Here is an 18372-nt window from a genome sequence, read left to right as displayed (position 1 = left end):
TCAGCATTTTGGTGAGGGAAACAAAGGTGGTGAGAAGGTGATGGGCAGGTTTGGTGTTAAGGAAAGGAACCTAGAAGGACAGATGGTGGTGGACTTTGCTAAGCAGATAGAAATGGCTGTGGTTAACACTTATTTCCAGAAGAGCGAAGAACATAGAGTTACATATACTGTAAGAGTGGAGGTAGGTAGGTAGACTACATTTTATGTAGACGCGGCAATCTGAGAAACATTAGTGACAGCAAAGTGGTGGTACAGTAGGAGAGGGTGTAGCCCGACAACTTCGGATGTTGATTTGTAAGATGTCTTTGGTGAACAGGAAGAAGAGGGGAGGAAAGATAGAAAAGAAGACCAAGTGGTGAAAATTGAAAAAGGAAGAACGTCGTGAAGAATGTAGTGGTGGAACGAGGAAGTACAGGACAGCATTCAGAGGAAGGACTGAAGAAAGTAGACGGGATTACAAGGAATCACAGCACACAGTGAAGAAAGACGTGGCAAAGGCCAAGCAGCATATGATGGTTAGACACAAGGGAAGGTGTAGAACTTGTATGAGACAGGGAGATAGAGATTTGATTCATGTGCAACAGATGAGGGTGATTAAAGATAGATATGGAAAAGTGCTAACAGGCGAGGAGAGTGTGCCGAGAAGATTGAAGGAAAATTTTGAAAAGCAGAAGAATGAGGAAAAATAGAGGAAAAGGCGGGAAGAAGAGGTTGTAGAACAGGAAATAGGAAATATTAGAAAAGATGAGGTGATCATGGCTTTGAGGAGAATCAAGAGTGGAAAAGCTATTGGTGCAGATGACATTCCTGTTGAGCTGTGGAAGTGTCTAGCCTTTTATTGATGCCTGAGGAATGGAGAGAAGTGTTCTTGTGCTGATCTTTAAGAACAAGTGTGACGTGCAGAGTTGTAGCAAGTACAGAGGTATAAAGTTGATGTGTCACACAATGACGCTATGGGAAAGAGTGGGGGAAGCTAGGCTAAGAATAGCTTCATGCCCAGAAAGTGCACTACTGATGTACATGTATGTATTGCTCTGAGAATGTTCATGGATAGTTGGGCTACATCAAGGATCGGCTTTGAGTTGATTCTTGTTTGCTATGATGATTGACAGTTTGACAGATGAGGTCAGACAGGAATCGCCATGGACAATAATGTTTGCAGATGACATTGTAATCTGTAGTGAGAGAACAATGCAGGTGAAGAAACACCTGGAAAGGTAGAGGTCTGCTTTGGGAAGAAGGGGGATGAAAGTCACTCGAAGTAAGAGAGAATACATTTGTATGAAAGAGAGGGAGGGAAGTATAACAGTGAGGTCACAGGGGGCTCAAGTCAAGAAGGTGCAGGAGTTTAAGTATTTGGGGTCAACCATCCAGTGTGACGGGAAGTGTGGAAAAGAGTGCTGGCAGGTTGGAGTGAGTGGAGAAAAGTGTCAGGAGTGCTGTGTCGCAGAAGATTGTCAGCAAGTATCAAAGGAAAGGTGTACAAGACAGTAGTGAGTGCAGCTATGCTGTATGGGGTAGAGACTGTAGCAGTGAGGAAAAGACATGAGGCAGAGATGAAGGTTGCAGGAAGGAGGATGTTGAGGTTCTCTTTAGGGGTGACGAGGATAGACAGGATTAGGAACGAGCACATCAGTGGGTCAGATCAGGATGTTTTGAGGACAATGTCAGAGAGGCTAGATTGAGATGGTTTGGACATGTACAGAGGAGGGAGATGGTTATATTGGTAGAAGGATGATGGAGCTGCCAGGTAAGAGGTCAGGAGGAAAGCCAAAGAGGAGATATATGGGTGTGTTAAGTGAGGACATGGAGGTAATTGGTGCAAGAGTAGAGGATGCAGAGGAAAGAGTTAGGTGGAAACCGATGATTAGCTTTGGCGATCCCTAATGAGAAAAGCCAAAAGTTGAAGAAGAAAAATCATTTGTACTTTTGAAAAGCAAATGCATGTCATTCACATTAATATTTGAAAGTTTTTTGGATGTTACTTTAATGCTATATGTAAGGTCCTTATTTGGCCTATGCATTTCTCTTTCCTGAATTTCATTCAATGTAGAGATGATCAAACCTAACCAAATTCTTCCCTACTGCATGACTGTTATGGATCTGGGAGAAACACGTGCTTCCAGACATTTTTTTAAACTGCTGTACATGCTTAGAGTAGAACGCTAACTGCCTTGTTCAGTAAACACAAGCTAACAGATGGTCTCAATTTGACACACTGAATGACATATTCCTATACCTTCCCACCCTCAACAGGGCCAATTATTCTCCTTTGGTTATGGATGACTGCAGCATTGTTGGGAACTTGGTGGGATTTAATTTTCTCTCAGTAACGTGAAACTATAGAGATTTAAACCATGGATAGTCTCTTGTGTTTTGTAGAATGTACTGTGAGTCATTTGTTTTGTCAACCTAAGTTAAATTCCCAAGTCCAGCCTCAGCAGGATCAGTGTCATGGAGCTCTGAAACAGGTTCTGAATAATAAAGCAATTCTATGTTACATTCTGCGAACAAGACAGCACATTTTACTGATTTGTTTTGGTATGATTTTAAATGTAAAACAGAATTAACCCTGTTATAGTTTTGCTATTCTTGAATAAATTGCAAATTAAAAAATAAATAAATAAAAACATTTTCACTTCCTCCCAATGTGTGATGTCTTCTGGAAAGTGTCCTAGCCTTTATTCTTTATAATCGCTCCCTGATCATTTCCATATGTCCTGATCAAGAGCTGTTTAATGTGGACTTAAGATTTAATTTTACGGATCAGTATTGACTCAATTTGATGAACTAGTCAACATTACAGTGTTTTCAGAATTCTGAAAAAATGTATTTGCATTCTAATTAGATTTTTCTGTCTGCCACAGAGACAGTCATGTCAAAGTGTGTGGCAGTTCTCAAGAATGTTTATAGAACTTGCTGTTTTCACTTTATTTCCTGAAGATTCTGTGCATGTTAATGTTCTGGTTTTCAGGACTGAAATGCAGTTCATGAAGTTCTTGGGTCCCTGACGATATGAAATTTTCACTGTGACATCCCGAAGTATTTATAACACAGTGAGTTCAAAAGAAGTGTCACTTTTTAGAATTTGGGTAAAGTATTCTTCCAGAAGCAATAGGTGACATGGTCAGGATTGAGTTGGGGACATAATGGAAAACTGATTCAGTGTTGTTTTGATGTTCAGCAAGAGATCTAGTTGGAAAAAGATCCACGTATATTCATATAGATATATATATTGGAACTAACAAAACTGAATATCAAAAATAAACAAACATTAAAAAAAACATTTTATAATAAATAAATAAATGAATGAATGAACGAATGAATGAATGAATGAATAAATAAATAAATAAATAAATAAATAAATAAATAAATAAATACACAGAATGACCTATAGTATCCCAAAGAAGTGAGTACAAACCTCACATTTTTGTAAATATTTTGTTATATCTTTTCATGTGTACAGCTTGTATAACAGTGTAAATTTGCTGTGTACTCACTTTTGTGGCCAGCAGTTTAGACATTAATGGCCGTGTGTTGAGTTATTTTGAGGGGACAGCAAATTTTCAATGTTATACAAGCTGTACACACACAACTTTACATTATAGCACTGTGTCATTTCTTCAGTGTTGTCATATGAAAAGACATATTTGAAAAGACAAAATATTTACAAAATGTAAATACAAAAATGTGATCACTTCCGTATGTATCCTCAATACTATACATAATCTTATGCTTTTGTTTATGGAAAAGAAGTTCATGTGTACAAGTGCTACTCCATTGTTGGAGGGAAAAATTCACCTGATGAATAAATTGTTGTTTAGCCAGCTGGCAACAGCTAATATTTGTATGATACAATAAATAATAGGTAAAAAAAATGAGTGCTTTGAATAATAAACAAAAATAACCTTTGTATAGGGGGCACAGTGGCTTAGTGGTTGGCACGTTTGCCTTACACCTCCAGGGTTGGGGTTCGATTCCTGCCTCCACCTTGTGTGTGTGGAGTTTGCATGTTCTCCCTGTGCCTCGGGGGTTTCCTCCGGGTACTCCGGTTTCCTCCCCCGGTCCAAAGACATGCATAGTAGGTTGATTGGCATCTCTGGAAAATTGTCTGTAGTATGAGAGTGTGTGTGTGTGTGTGTGTGTGTGTGTGTGTGTGTGTGTGTGTGTGTGTGTGTGTGTGTGTGTGTGTGTGTGTGTGTGTGTGCCCTGTGATGGGTTGGCACTCCGTCCAGGGTGTATCCTGCCTTGATGCCCGATGACGCCTCGTGACTCGAGGTAGTTCGGATAAGTGGTAGAAAATGAATGAATGAATGAATGAATGAATGAACCTTTGAGGTAAATTTAGGATGCCAAAGTAACAGCCATTGAACTGATGGGGTAAATTGCATAAAATACTGTACACTCAAGCAACAAAGGGGGTTTTACAAAAAGAAATCTTATATATGAATTAGAAAATCATAAAAATTGTCACTATTGGAATTTGTTTACTTAACAAGATTGCAGATGATATTTTGTATTCATTGTAAGTTTTTGTGGGAGTTTAACATTAATTAGCACGTGTTGTTTATCAGTGGAAAATGAATAAACTGTATTATTTTAGTTAGTGGTGGAACTTTGTCAAGATGGGCCCTTGTGCAATCATTATATTTGGGCACTAATGATGTTGCCGTTCTAAATATAGTATTTGTATGCATACCCTCCACATCCGTAATATTTTATAATGAGCAGGGCTGAGCTGATAGACCTGTTATGGCCAGTAATAGCTTACTGTCTCCACCTGCTTAACATAACCTAACAATATCATAGCCAAGCAGAAAACAAACATGGTAGCTAAGCAACATCATTCACTAACACAAATAATCCAATTATCTTCACCTTTCTGCTTCTTTCTATACAGTCCAAAGGGACATCTAAGACTTTTGCCCAGTTGACTGCAGCACTCTGAATAACTTTGAACAAAGGAAAGTTATGAATTTAACTTCTAAATCACCTAATGAAATTAAACATATCCTATTCAATATAGTGCACATTTTCCACACCTTCCAGATCAATACAAAACACATTAGCACATTAAGATGGGTTCCTCTACAGCTAAAAGGTAGAATCAACCAGCTAGAGTGGCTAAATCATGTTATTTATTTGTTGAATAGAGCTGCATTTGTTGAATTCAAGTGCACTAAAGTCTAGGATAATTCCTCGCATGCTTTTAGCTCTTAACCAGCATTACAGAAACTAAATATCTACCAACTGGCCGGAAGAAAAGAAAGGTAGTTGTATGAAGAACACTAAACACAAAATCCAGATTAAGTGCTAGGATATAGAAGACTTATAAGCAATCAATCAAGGAACAGCTATCATATTCACCATACGTAATAATACAAACTAACCAGTGCAGTAGTGTGAGTAACCACAATTTACCCCGATATTTATTGAAAGGGTAATTTCATAACAAAAAGAAAGCCTTACTATATACAAATAAGTATATAGTATATAAGTATATAAAATAAATACTATATAAATAATATGCCTTCTATATACAGTATACCTATATCTAAATAGGCTCTGCAGGAGAGCAAGTACTGCTGTGGTTTTAGTTATTGAATCCCTTATGTTTGTAAATGAACTGACACCCTCTGTTTTCAGTGTACTGAATTATGTAATAAATATTCTATGCTGAATGAGTTCTCCTAGACATGTTATGATGCAGTGCATACCATACTCTTTTTCACTACCCAAGGAGAGACGCGCCATTAGATCTCTATATCCTCCTGGTGGTGGATATGGCTGGTTCACTGTACTGTATATCTGCCTTTCTTGTGCTTGGGCTGAAGTTTGGTGTAATCCAGTCTTTTGAAAGGTTTTCCAATGGGATTTTACCACCACTTTTACCACCGCTACAATGGCAGGCATCCATCTCTGTAGCAACTGCATACACCAAAAGGTATGCTTTGGTCATCCAACCATATCAGATTCATGTTTATGCTTGTGTGCTGATGGATTGGTGGTGAGAATGTGTGTGAATCATTTACATAAAATTATTTTTAAATGTATTTGTGTCTATATTTTGGTCCGCTCTCTTGAGTTAAAAACATTCCATGAGGTTTGTTAGATTAATGCTGTCACTATGATGTGTCCCAAAAAACGATATGTATGCATTTCTGAGAGAACACCTGTTTCATTAACCACCAGAGGGCAGCTGCTGATTTAAATTCTAACCCAACTTTGCATGAATCTCTTGTGGCCTTGCAGAGACTGATTAATATTCTATAAGAGCAAACTCCACAAATGTCAAGACATGCTTCTGTACAAACCTTTCATCACACGACATCTTGACAATCTGTGAACTACAGCATGATTTCTGCACTAAGCATCACTTGTAATCTCTTGACATTTGTGGAAGTCATGTTCCTCAGAAGTAGCGTCAAACAAAGTTCAGCTGATCAAAGTGCAGCGAAGCAAAAGTCTCTAAAAAATAAATGATTTCTCGTATTCCTTCTGCTGCACTCTGTATATTTGATTTTATCCCCTGTCATGGTTTTGTAGCTTCTTTCGTTATAGTATTTAAATTTTATTTTATATGTAAAGCAATTTAACAATCGACATTTTTCCAAAGCATGTTAACAGATTGCTGAACGTAGACTTAGATTCAGAATGGCCAAGCTACAGGCAAGATATCATGAGGCTGAAAAACTCAAAAGGGAACCCATTTTCTTCTGAGTGACACTGGATAGTGAAGTTCTAAATTAAAAATATTTTTTCTACAAATATCCTTTAAAAATCAATATGTTCAGTATGATCAAGATCTTTATGAACACAACAGGTACAAATCTACGCTATTCAGGTGAGATTATCCACTGAAGCAAGGATAATGGTTCATGAAATGTGTTTCCTGTGTTTCTCTGATTCAGCTCCAGTTGGCTCTGCGTTCAGTGCATGTGTTGGCCACAGAGTTGTGGTGATGCTGGGAGGACTGCTGAGCAGTGTGGCATGGTTGCTGGAGTATACGCTCAAAATCTGCTCCAACTTTACATCACTGTGGGCTTTCGGACAGGTAAAAGTACTGCCACTGAGAAACATCTCACTATTTGACTTATCGCTCTATTTCTCCTATTAGTCCTGCTATTTACTTTTGTTTTATTAAATTTCACTTTGACATTCAAGGTGCTGGGCAGAAACCACACCTTTCACAAACCTTTGTAGTGTTTTGTTTTAATTAAAAAGTCAGATTGGTGTGGTTCATTCTTAAAACCAGTAAGCAGACCAAAAAAATGTAGGTTGAAGAAATACAGTACAACAATGTACAACTATTCATTTTTAGCAACATTCACCTGCTTTCACTGTTCACACAAAGTGATAGGGTAAATATCAACAACAGTCAATCAGCAAGTTGAGAAGAAGGAATGAATCTGGTAGTATGGTGTGTACCTAAGCAGGAACGTCACTATTCATTTCCAAAAGCAAAGAGTGTCAATGGAATTGATTTGAAATTTCAAGCATCGCCATGATCCTGAACTGCTTAAATATAACCCATTATGTACAACAATATAATACTAATATCTGCAATATAATGAAATAGAAACTGAACAATGAATGCACTCCACTATCTGATAAACTCAGAATGAGAACCTGAGTTCTCACCTATACATCGCCTTCAAAGGCTTCATCGTATGGTAGGGCTTTCAGAATGTAGTGATTATTTCCCAGATCTTTACAGACAGCAAATTCCTTCTATATAGAACATTTTCAACAAATGCTGTACACATAATTATTAAGATCCGCAGTCATCCTTGCCGCTCTCACTTTGATGTTAGAGATATAATAGCATCTCTATGCACTGAAAGAGTTTCCTTTTACTGCCTATATAGTCACTGAACAAAACAGACCTTACATAATTAATATTGCAGAGGAATTTTCAAACCATTGGCTTTTTCAATTTTCACTTTCGCTTACCCTGTCTGGGGGATGGGGGGGGGGCAGTTTCCACGGTTTTGCTTTGCTTACTAGCCTTTCTTTAATCACCTGTGGTTTTTATTAATGTATTAGGGATGCAAAAATCTGGACTGATAACTTAGACTGATGCACCCATTTTTTTCATTCTGGTACAAATCAATGCATAAATCGAATAATGAATTAATCTTTAACTGATTATAAATCATATATAATCAGAATATGTGATTTGCCCATAACTCTGATACAATAGTCCTTTATCATGATCATTTAAAAATTAACAGTTGGATTTCAAGTTCTGACCAGTGCTGGACACATATTTATCTGAGACTTCTAAATCAAATCATATCATATTATATTATATGCAGATTCACAGGTATTGTCAAATATCAAATTGTTACATTATGAAATGAAATCATGTCGTACCATGTCAAAGGCTGAGGTTTACACACTTTCTATGCATGTTTGATAGATAAAATTTTTTGTCTGTACTTTAGTCTGCACTGTCTAATCTGTTTCTGATACAATTGCCCTCTGTTGTTTTCCGCAGGTTTTGGATATGCTCTGACCTGAACCCCCACTGTAGCCATGCTGGGCTGCTATTTTTAGAAGCTGCGGCCTGTTGCCAAATTTCTTTCCAGCACAGGTGAATGAATCGTCACTTTCCTTTTCACACCTTTCTTCCAATTTCTAGTGGGCCATTATTCCTGGAGGGGTGCCATGCTAGTGTTGGGAGCTGTGCAGCTGCCCATGTGAGTGTGGTGCACTTCTGTGGCCACTGACTATCCTCTCTGGTGAGCTTTCAACAGATCCAGGCAGACTCAATCTACAGTCCCTCTCCCAAATAGACCATGAACTGCATGGAGGCCCATGACTCATGAAGAAAATCCAGCAGTAGACCAGAAGCCCTAAGAAGCAAGATTCTACACTATGTGGACTACACATAGTTACTTGACAACCCTTATATCATGGTTTACTCATTGTTTGTTTGCAATGTTTGATTTCTTTGCTCCTGCTCTATTCCTTGCACCGTAATGCAATGCTGTTTTTTTTTTTTTTTGCTGAAGCAAATGCATTTTATTGAAGTGTAGCCATGACAGTAATACGCAGCGGTATCGCCTTCAAATTTTCTCACTGAATAAAAATGCTGCAAAGATTATGAGGATTTAAACTATGCTCAATATGGCAGAATGCAGAAAGAAAAGCGCCTTATACAGAATCCGTCAAATACTGTACCATTTCTCTCTCTTCCTCTCTGACATGGCTGTGTTAATTTCATGCATTATTGGTTACCAGAAAAATGTTCTTTCTTATCCTTTGTCATAGCTATTTCTAACACAAATTTATGGCATGTTTTATAGAGTGTAACTCTCCTTAGGTTTTCTGTGTGCAATATGTAGCCTTGCTCACAAACAATATTCTAACAATATATCACAAGAGCATGGCAATGGCACCAAATCAATCAAAGTGGTAGTGAGAAATAGCACTGCATGCTGTGGCAGCACTCATCTGTGGTAATGCTTTGTGTCTGCTAAACAGTGCTAAACTTGTGCCATTAAACAAATAAACAAACCAAAGTTTTATACCAAAAGTGTTTGCACGCATCTGAAATGATCTGTGCAGTTATGCAGTAAATTAGTTTGTCTAGATGCTAACACATTAATCAGTGTCATTTGGAATGCAGAAATTGTGTCAATGCTTTAGGATATACAGTACATGCACTCGAATAAACTCGCTAGATAAGACAAGCTGTGACTTTAAACAAGCTGTGCTGCATTTATGACCTCGAATTAGCATTCAGCATGAAGCTGCACAAATCGTGCAGAAGGGAAAAGTGTTGCTAAAATAGGATCCAGTGTGCAGGCTAATCTCTTTATTGTGATTTTACTCTTAAGCTGGTTTAACACACAATGAATTTTGAACACTGCTTGAATAACATTAAAAATGTCACCTCTATGACTCCAGGAGGCTTTATAGAATAAACCAGCAGCTTTAGAACAGGCGTTCTGCAGGAAGGCACTACTCTTATACTCTCTGCAATGCTCCAGCTGCATTAGGTTTCCAGGAGGTCACATGGCAAACAAAACACCTTCTTCAGCTTAGAAAAAAAAGTTTAAAAAGAAAACAGGAATAATGGATTCGAATGGTAATGTAGAAACATCTGGAGTAATGATTTCACTTACTGCTATATGCTGTGACTGACAGTGTGGAACTTGGCAAAACTACAGTAATTATGATTTTGAATTAATATGACATACACATCAGCCTCACTGTGTCTGATGATCTATGCCTAGGAGAGTTCTCCTAAGGAAGCTAAATAGCAATGTGGCTTGTGTCACTTACTTGTGCAATTTTATCTTAGAATTGGTAAAAGCTCTACATTATTTATATTAGAAACACTATACAGATAATGCTTAATTTTTTTGTGGTATGGATTCCACATGAGATTCCTTTGAGATTGTGCTAAATGTTGAAGTGATTGCATCACATAATTCCTGCAGGTTTTTCAGGTAAACTTTCATGCTGTGAATCTTGTTCTTTCACATCCCACAGCTGTTCTGGATTCATATCAGAGACTGGGAAGACCACTGAAGAACACTGAACTCATCATCATGTTCAGGAAATCAGTGTGAGATCACTTTGTGACATGGTGCATTGTTATGTGGGAAGTAGGTATTATCATACAAATTGTGGAAATAAAGGGATGCACATGGTCAGTAACATTACACAAATAGTCTGTGGCATTCAAGCGATGACGGATTTCACAGCCCAAAGTGTGACAAAGAGACATTCCCTACACAATCACACCACCTCCACCAGCCTGGACTGGTGACACAAGGCAGGTTGTGTTCATGGATTCATGCTGTTGGAGCCAAATTCTGACCTTTCCATCTGTGTACCTCAGCAAAAATTAAGATTCATCAGGTCAGGCTACATTTTTCCAGTCTTTACCTGTCTAGTTGAAGAAATGTCCATTACCAGAAGATGCTGGCCCATGTCTGTAGGATGTTTATGCACTGTCCTGCTGCCACATGATTGGCTGATTAATTAATTGCCAAAATGAATAGGTGTAAAATGTTCATTGTGTGTACAGTTACTAACACTGAAACGATGTAATTACGTTAATGAAATGCTAATTATTTTTTAATTTAGTTTTTTGAATTACATGTTACATACTAGGTTTTGTACATGCTTTATTGGATGGAAGCTTAGCAAAGCTAGCTAACTGTACTAGAATGTACACTTACCAGGCGAAGCAGCCATCCTTCGAAACTTTACTTTGCCTCTATACACATTTAATGAGATGTTGTATATAACAGGATAAAGTAAAATAACACAGATATATGTTTTTCTTCTGTTTTTTAAACAGTAAATGGTAACTAATCCCAGTGGCCTAATGAATCATTCGAGCCAATTGTTGGGATTTGTCAGCTTACTGTTTCATGCCTAATTTGCATAGAATTGAGAAAATGTTTCTGGCATTGCTATTGCTTTGTTACTAAAAATGTGGCTCAGTGTCACGCGCCTACAAGGAAAACTAATGGTCTCCTTTCTCTTTGTCGCTTATTAGTGTGGATGTGGGGAAAGGCCTCATGCTGCTGCATTATCCACAGACACCAAGGTTCAAGTAGATCAATTGCAATATAGAATTGCATAAGCAACACACGGTACATTGATACACAGGATAAACTCACATCTGTAGATTTCTGAGAAAAATCTTCCCACATGCTGCAAAATACCCAACGTTCAATTAACACCTGTAGTGTTTATACAAATGAACACAAAACTGAGGTGTTAATTAAACACAGTAAGACTTTAATTGATGCAGAAAGTGATTCAGCACTCAGGATGTTAATACTGGAAACAAAGTGTACAGAAAAAGTTAAGTTAGCATCCTACATTTACATTTAAAGCTCATTAATATGTCTGTCTAGTGAGTATCTCTGAGTATACAGTAGAGTCTATAAATACTATCAGACTTAATCATTCTTAGAGAGAAATTCATACAGGAAAACACAAAGTCTGAAAACTTCTCTGACGGAGTCGAGTAAATCTTTATTGTTCGAAATTCTGTGTTTTTGAGTTGTCCAGTTTCGGGAATAAAGTAATGTGTAGATACCTACATCAATTTCAATGTAAAACCATGTAACTATAGTACAGAAAAGTGAATGCTTTAAAATTATTATGTTATTCAGTGTAGCATGCTAGCAATCTGTATACAAAATGCATGAAAAACAGGATAATTTATTTTTGATTGAAAGGAACTTCATCACTTGTAATATTTGCGGTCATGGACAAAATCATTTATTCATCTGTATGTTAAAATCAAGCCTTAAATGTGTTTCTGCGTGTATACACACTTTCTTTGTAGAATGTGATGTTTGGAAAGCTATCTTTGGTACATTGTCAGTTTAAAATCATGTTCACTAGAAGATTTTATGCTTTCTTTCTAAATGTCTTTGGCTTTGAGAGCATCTGAGTCTAAGAAGCCCAATCTAGAAACATTTAACTGATAACAATCTTTATTCAGTAAACTGTTTTTGAACGATGAACTGAAGCTTTCTAAAGTTAACCTTTTCATCTAACATACAAACATCAAATATGCATGAGTTAGTTTTGAGTCATTTGCAGAAAGGAGATTTAGGCAAGGAGGAATGCTCTTTCTGATTGCCCTCTAGTGCTGATCAGGGGTAAGCACTCAAAATAACTTTCTGTCCTACAAATCAGACCAGTGCTGCTAGCTCTATATCTAATCTGCGCTGTTATGTAGTTATCATAACGTAATCGTTCGTGAAAACTTTCCTAAATCTATAAAGATAAGTGGCCCCATAATCAAATAGTGTATAATGTTGTTTCGAGACCTTGACACTAATGCACTCAGTAGTAAGTGCTATCTTTTCGACACATAAGCCACACATGTTTCTTGTTTATCCAGTGTTATGAAAGAGGATGCAGCCTCTCAGAGCAAAGTCATTTTTACAGGATTTCAAAGCATACTTTCAAGAGAATATAAGAAAATATCTTTTCCCAACATCTGATGTTTTTGGTAGGTTTTTTCATGGTTTTCACAGATTTTTAACCCAGAAAATATCTGAAGGCTTATGATAGAAATCTGACTCTTGGAATAACATAAATAAGTTCTGCTTCATCGCCTCTATAAGTCTTGAAAATAAATGACACACTGAGGCTTGGCTATATTAAGCAGATTTATAAACAAAAAGGCTTGCAGTCTTCAAAACACATATATTTTACTTAATATTCTCTCTCTCTCTCTCTCTCTCTCTCTCTCTCTCTCAGAGCAAAGTGTGAAAGCATCTGAGTATATATATTATATACATTTCACTCATTTATTTATATATTTATAATATTCTGGCTATTATTGTACCTGTAAATGGGCATTCTGACTATTTATTAGAGACTGAAATCTTTAACGCAGATCACATTAGCTCAGAGCTAAAATTAATTACAGGCTGACTTCTTTTAGTTATTGAGATTTGGATTAAACCCATTCAAATTGAAGTGATCAATCAAAAAATCTAATAACTTTAACAATTCAGTAATAAATGTAATAATTTTGGTTCATCAACCCGACATTGACCTTTCATTTAGTCTAAACCTTTAGTCATAATTTATTATTCAGTTATTCATCCAAAAGCATACTAATTAGTAACTATTAAAACTGTTCTCAGCAACTGTACAGATTTGAAAAATTAAGATGAATTGAGGTTAGAAAAGTATGATGTAACTCTGGATCCTCTGATGAGAGTTTTAGGGGTTGAGTGTCATTATTAAATTCATTTCAATGTGGATACAGCTCCCTAGGTAACAGCAGCATGCTAGATCTCCAATAACACCAATAACAACTATGTGTGTGTGTGTGTGTGTGTGTGTGTGTGTGTGTGTGTGTGTGTGTGTGTGTGTGTGTGTGTTTATTTATTTATTTATTTATTTATTTATTTATTTATTTTTACAAACAAAGCAATCGTAGAGAAGCAAACGTACAGTCTCTGTCTCTCTCTCTCTCTCTCTCTCTCTCTCACACACACACACACACACACACACACACACACACACACACCCCACTTAGAGAAGGAGGAGTACCCTCCTATTATCAGATAAAATGTGAAAAGGAAGATCAAACAAAATTGCCCCCACATTTCCGTCCTCACATCTAAAGATCCTGTTCCGGGGAAAAAAACAAAAAGCTTTTAGTCCTTTGAACCGTTTAACCTTCAATCAACTCTTTGGTTCTTGGCCTCTTACCTGCGGTTTGTGACTCTAAACAAATTACATATGCTTTCAAATTGCCATATGTAAATTAGAATTCAGTTTTAAGGTGGTTTGATGGTTGATATCTAAACTTATGCACAACATTTTATTTTCTGTAATTGGAAGTCCAGACCTCAACAGTTAACAGTGTTGTGTTTCCAGAGCGACAGTGCCTAAGATCTTCCCAACAAAATCTTTTCTCATGTCAAAGCAGATTGGTTGTTTACATCTGCCATCCAAGGAATTGAAAGAAAAAAAAAACATTGAACACACAAGGCACGCAATGCCACATGAATGAATCCTGAGACATTTTTTCTGCTGAACTTGAATGGACAGTGTCCTCTTTGAAGTTCCTAATTGGAAACAGTTGATTGACCACAGCTAAGTGGCTCCATAGGATCTTCACCGCCTATGCTAACCTTAAGCTCTCCTCTTTAAGCCAGGGCCCCTATATATGACCTTGAGGGTGTACTCCCGACCAGCTAGACCCTGTAGAAGCAACCAAATGCTTTCTGTGTGATCTCGCTCACATGGGTCATCATGTGGAATTCAACTTGGCTGTAATTCAAAGAGGGTGAACTGAGCGTGTATGGCAGGCAGGAGAATTAAGTGATAGAATACTGTAACAGTGCAGTAGCTTACAATAAAACAACAGGAGAGACTTCACTGATATCCACTGGCAGGTTAAATAATGAAGGACACCTTCAAGCCACCAGGACGGAAAGAAAATCAGAACTAGGAACCATGCTGAGTAAAAGAGTGAAGCTAAAAACAAGAGGAAATCAATTGCAAGAGAAGGAAAAGCCCCAGCAGGGTACCTTCTTTTTATATTTTCTATTGTTTTCTCTTCTCTTTGCTCATAAGGTGGCTAGGTGGTGCTGATTATAGCAGATGTAGGAATATTGCCTAATTCCGAGTGATATGGACAGCTGTAGAAGGTTAGGATAATGAGCTCATAGTGGGGCACAGACTCACAATGCTGGATGGCTGGAAAGCTAAACTGCATCTCAAACACTTTTCTCAGGATAAATGGAGAATCCCTAACTGAATGAAGACTGATATTAGTGCTACATTAATGGGACAAATTATACAGTATATACAGTATATATTTATTTATTTATTTATTTATTTATTTTCCTTTGGTTTCTATACTTCTGTAAAGCTGCTTTGAGAGGATGTAAAATGTTAAGCACTATACAAATAAATTAAATTGAATTGAATTAAAAAAATATATCATGTGCTATATAACAAATCTGCTTTACTTCTAAATTATGTCTTTTCTATTTTTGAAAGCATGGGTTTTCATTCGTAAGGTAAAAAAGTTCTATATTTAAGTTGAGGTCAAGGACCTGTGCAAGACACTTGAGTTCCACTCCAACCTTATCCATCATGTCTTCCTGGATCTTGGCTTGTTCACAGGGGCATTGTCATGCTGGAACATGGATATATGGGCTCCTTAGTTCCAGTGCAGAGAAATTGTAATGCTATAACATCTAAAGGCATCCTTGTGTGATTCCCTCTTTGTGGCAAGAATTTTATAAAGACCCTCAAATGACTGTGAAGGTCAGGCGATCTCAAACTTTTGATCAAACAGTACGTATATCTATAGCACCTTCTTCTTGAATTAAAATACCTGTAAAATCATATTATTAATGTTTGAATCCATTTAACGTCTCATACATCTCATTTGTATGAGACGTTAAATGGACCACGAGAGGAAGAAAAGTACTTTCTCTTATTGTTGTTTCTGTAGTTTTAATGATATTGTGTTGTGGACTGAGGAGACCACTTTCTAACGTTCTACAAATTACAAATTGATGTCTTAGTGACTTTTTAATCATTACTATGGATGCTATTTGTTTTTGTTTTTTTGCTAATTCTATTCTAAAAATGCAAATCTGTGAGTTCAAATATTGTAAAGCACCCATTTTCTTGAGATGGGTTAACATACTTTTTAAACACATTTTGTTAACAGATTAATGCACTTTCAAATCTTTAAATGAACATTTTCTTGATTGTTTCATTGTTGAAACTGTAATTTTAAACAGTTAAATTTTTTTATCTAGAGTTCAGAAGTTCAAGAATCTTTGCATTTCATGTTCACACTTGCCAGGTTTCATACAAATCACACCAGTTTTATCTACATGCACATTCTAGGTATTTATATAAGACACACAGACAGAGAAATGAATGAAGACTAAACAAGAAACTCTGACGGCCATGCAGCATTTTTTTTCTATTACCACCAGAACATCCTTACACACAGATTTATCTCCGGTCTCTCTCCAAAGAAAATTGAATGGTGCCAGGCCTTTTGTTTCCTTTATCAAGACATAGATCATGAACCTTATTCACACACAAGAGGCAGATAAAATCACAGGTTTAAACAAATGCACTCTAGATGAGGGCAATCACTTATTTTGATGCACTGCATTCTGCTATACATCTGCAAACCTGTGGGGTTCAGAGAAATTAGATGACTATGAACCCATCTTAGAAAGATAGCAGATATACTTTCACAATTATTACATATGTTGAAAACAACATGTTATATATGAAGGGATTTATAGTATCCGCAGTCTCTTTTAAAGTCAGGTGTAGATTACTGTATGACAAATATGTATAATTAAATAATAAATAGATCATATAAGCATAAAAAGAATATATTGTGGCTTCAAAAATAATCAACTCAATACAAGCAATAAAATTATATCATAAAGTAGCCTGCTTAGTTTAAATTTAATGCTTCACATGTAGGGAAATTCTAGAAAGTGTAAAGCAAAGGTGCTTCCCAAAATAATAAATAGTCTATAATTATATAAAAATAATATATATTATTGTTTATATACATGCTCTTTCCTCCACAGATAGTATTGAACTAGAAATTGGTTCATAGCGGTATCACTTAACCATTCATGATTAAATTCGTATGTCTCACATTTCATGCCAACTCATCTTCATATGGTTCACTTCTGCTCAGCAGATGTTGCGGACTGTTCAAGCAGAAAAAAGGGTGTGCTGGAGCCTTCTCCACCAAGCCTTCATGTTTCCAGATTCAGCATCAATGTTAATGAGTCTGTATTTATAATTGTAATCATATTGGATAAATGACTGACCTCACCGTGGTGAGTGTCTGTTCTACTCAGCTCCATCTGGTTGAGTCCAGCTGGAACACTAGCAAGTTGGGAGCATGGGAACATAGCAGAGCATCTCTGAAAGCTGTTGTGACACAAACTGACTTTGTTTTCTCTATCTGTTCATTTATTATATTGTTAAGAGGTCTAATTCTTACAAACCAATACCACAACATGAATATTGATCACAAGGCGATATTCACTATGCGATGTTTGCAAACAAGTTTACTTTTTGTATGTACAATATGAGATATTTTTAACTTAGTGCTTTTTACCTGTGATCAGGAAAAACAACTTCAACCCTGTTGCTTTGCCAAACTGATCATTTCAATGAAAGCAAGACCGAATTGATCTGTTTTTCGCGACCGCTGTTGAAAAGGCTATTGTCATTACTTGTGCCGTGCAATTTGAACAAAATGCATGCTGTGAAAATTTTCATCGACCTCTCAGCTACACATATTGAAAAGACATGCTCATGCTTGAGCGTCCTCACTGTGAGAGTAATACACAGTGCTCATTTCTTGCTCTCTCCGTAATCTCACTTGGTCATGTCTCTCTGCAGTAAAATGGATAGTGACAGTAATTTGAGCTGTCTTTTTTCCCTTTCAACACTATAAAAGTGGTTCACAGGGAGTAAGGCACAGCGGGGGGTGCCCTACTTTAAGAATGAACATTTATGTTCAAAGCCAAGAGGCCCCTTTTCTGTAGTTTAACACACATCATGCTTAAACAATGTGAAAATCTACACTGACATTAAAGATAGCGCACTCTTCAAACACACAGTATCTGGATTTAGCAGATAGAGTACACATAAATACACAAATATACCTTATCCATCACCTTGTATCTAATAATCCTGGATTTTATACCCATTTCTCTCTCTCTCTCTCTCTCTCTCTCTCTCTCTCTCTCTCTCTCTCTCTCTCTCTCTCTCTCTCTCTCTCTCTCTCCATGTGAAAGAACCACGTGCGTGCCTTGCTAGAAGATATGCTTAACCCCTCCTCATAATATCCAACAC

The 18372-nt window shown here is 36.9% G+C and overlaps 1 protein-coding gene across 1 annotated transcript; it reads left to right on the top strand.

The window, feature by feature from the left end:
* Nucleotides 1–5704: 5704 nt before the first annotated feature.
* Nucleotides 5705–9240, top strand: si:dkey-246g23.4 (uncharacterized protein LOC559426 homolog). The gene is given in 9 exon segments (XM_047822801.1): nucleotides 5705–5806; nucleotides 5808–5944; nucleotides 6795–6844; nucleotides 6912–6983; nucleotides 6986–7054; nucleotides 8501–8699; nucleotides 8701–8808; nucleotides 8843–8935; nucleotides 8937–9240. Coding segments are annotated over 9 exon segments (879 nt in total). The 3' UTR covers nucleotides 8986–9240.
* The last annotated feature ends 9132 nt before the right edge of the window (nucleotides 9241–18372 follow it).

Source organism: Tachysurus fulvidraco, chromosome 13 (assembly GCF_022655615.1).
Source record: "Tachysurus fulvidraco isolate hzauxx_2018 chromosome 13, HZAU_PFXX_2.0, whole genome shotgun sequence".
In the NCBI taxonomy this organism is placed as follows: domain Eukaryota; kingdom Metazoa; phylum Chordata; class Actinopteri; order Siluriformes; family Bagridae; genus Tachysurus; species Tachysurus fulvidraco.
This window is presented reverse-complemented; position numbering and strand designations above follow the sequence as displayed.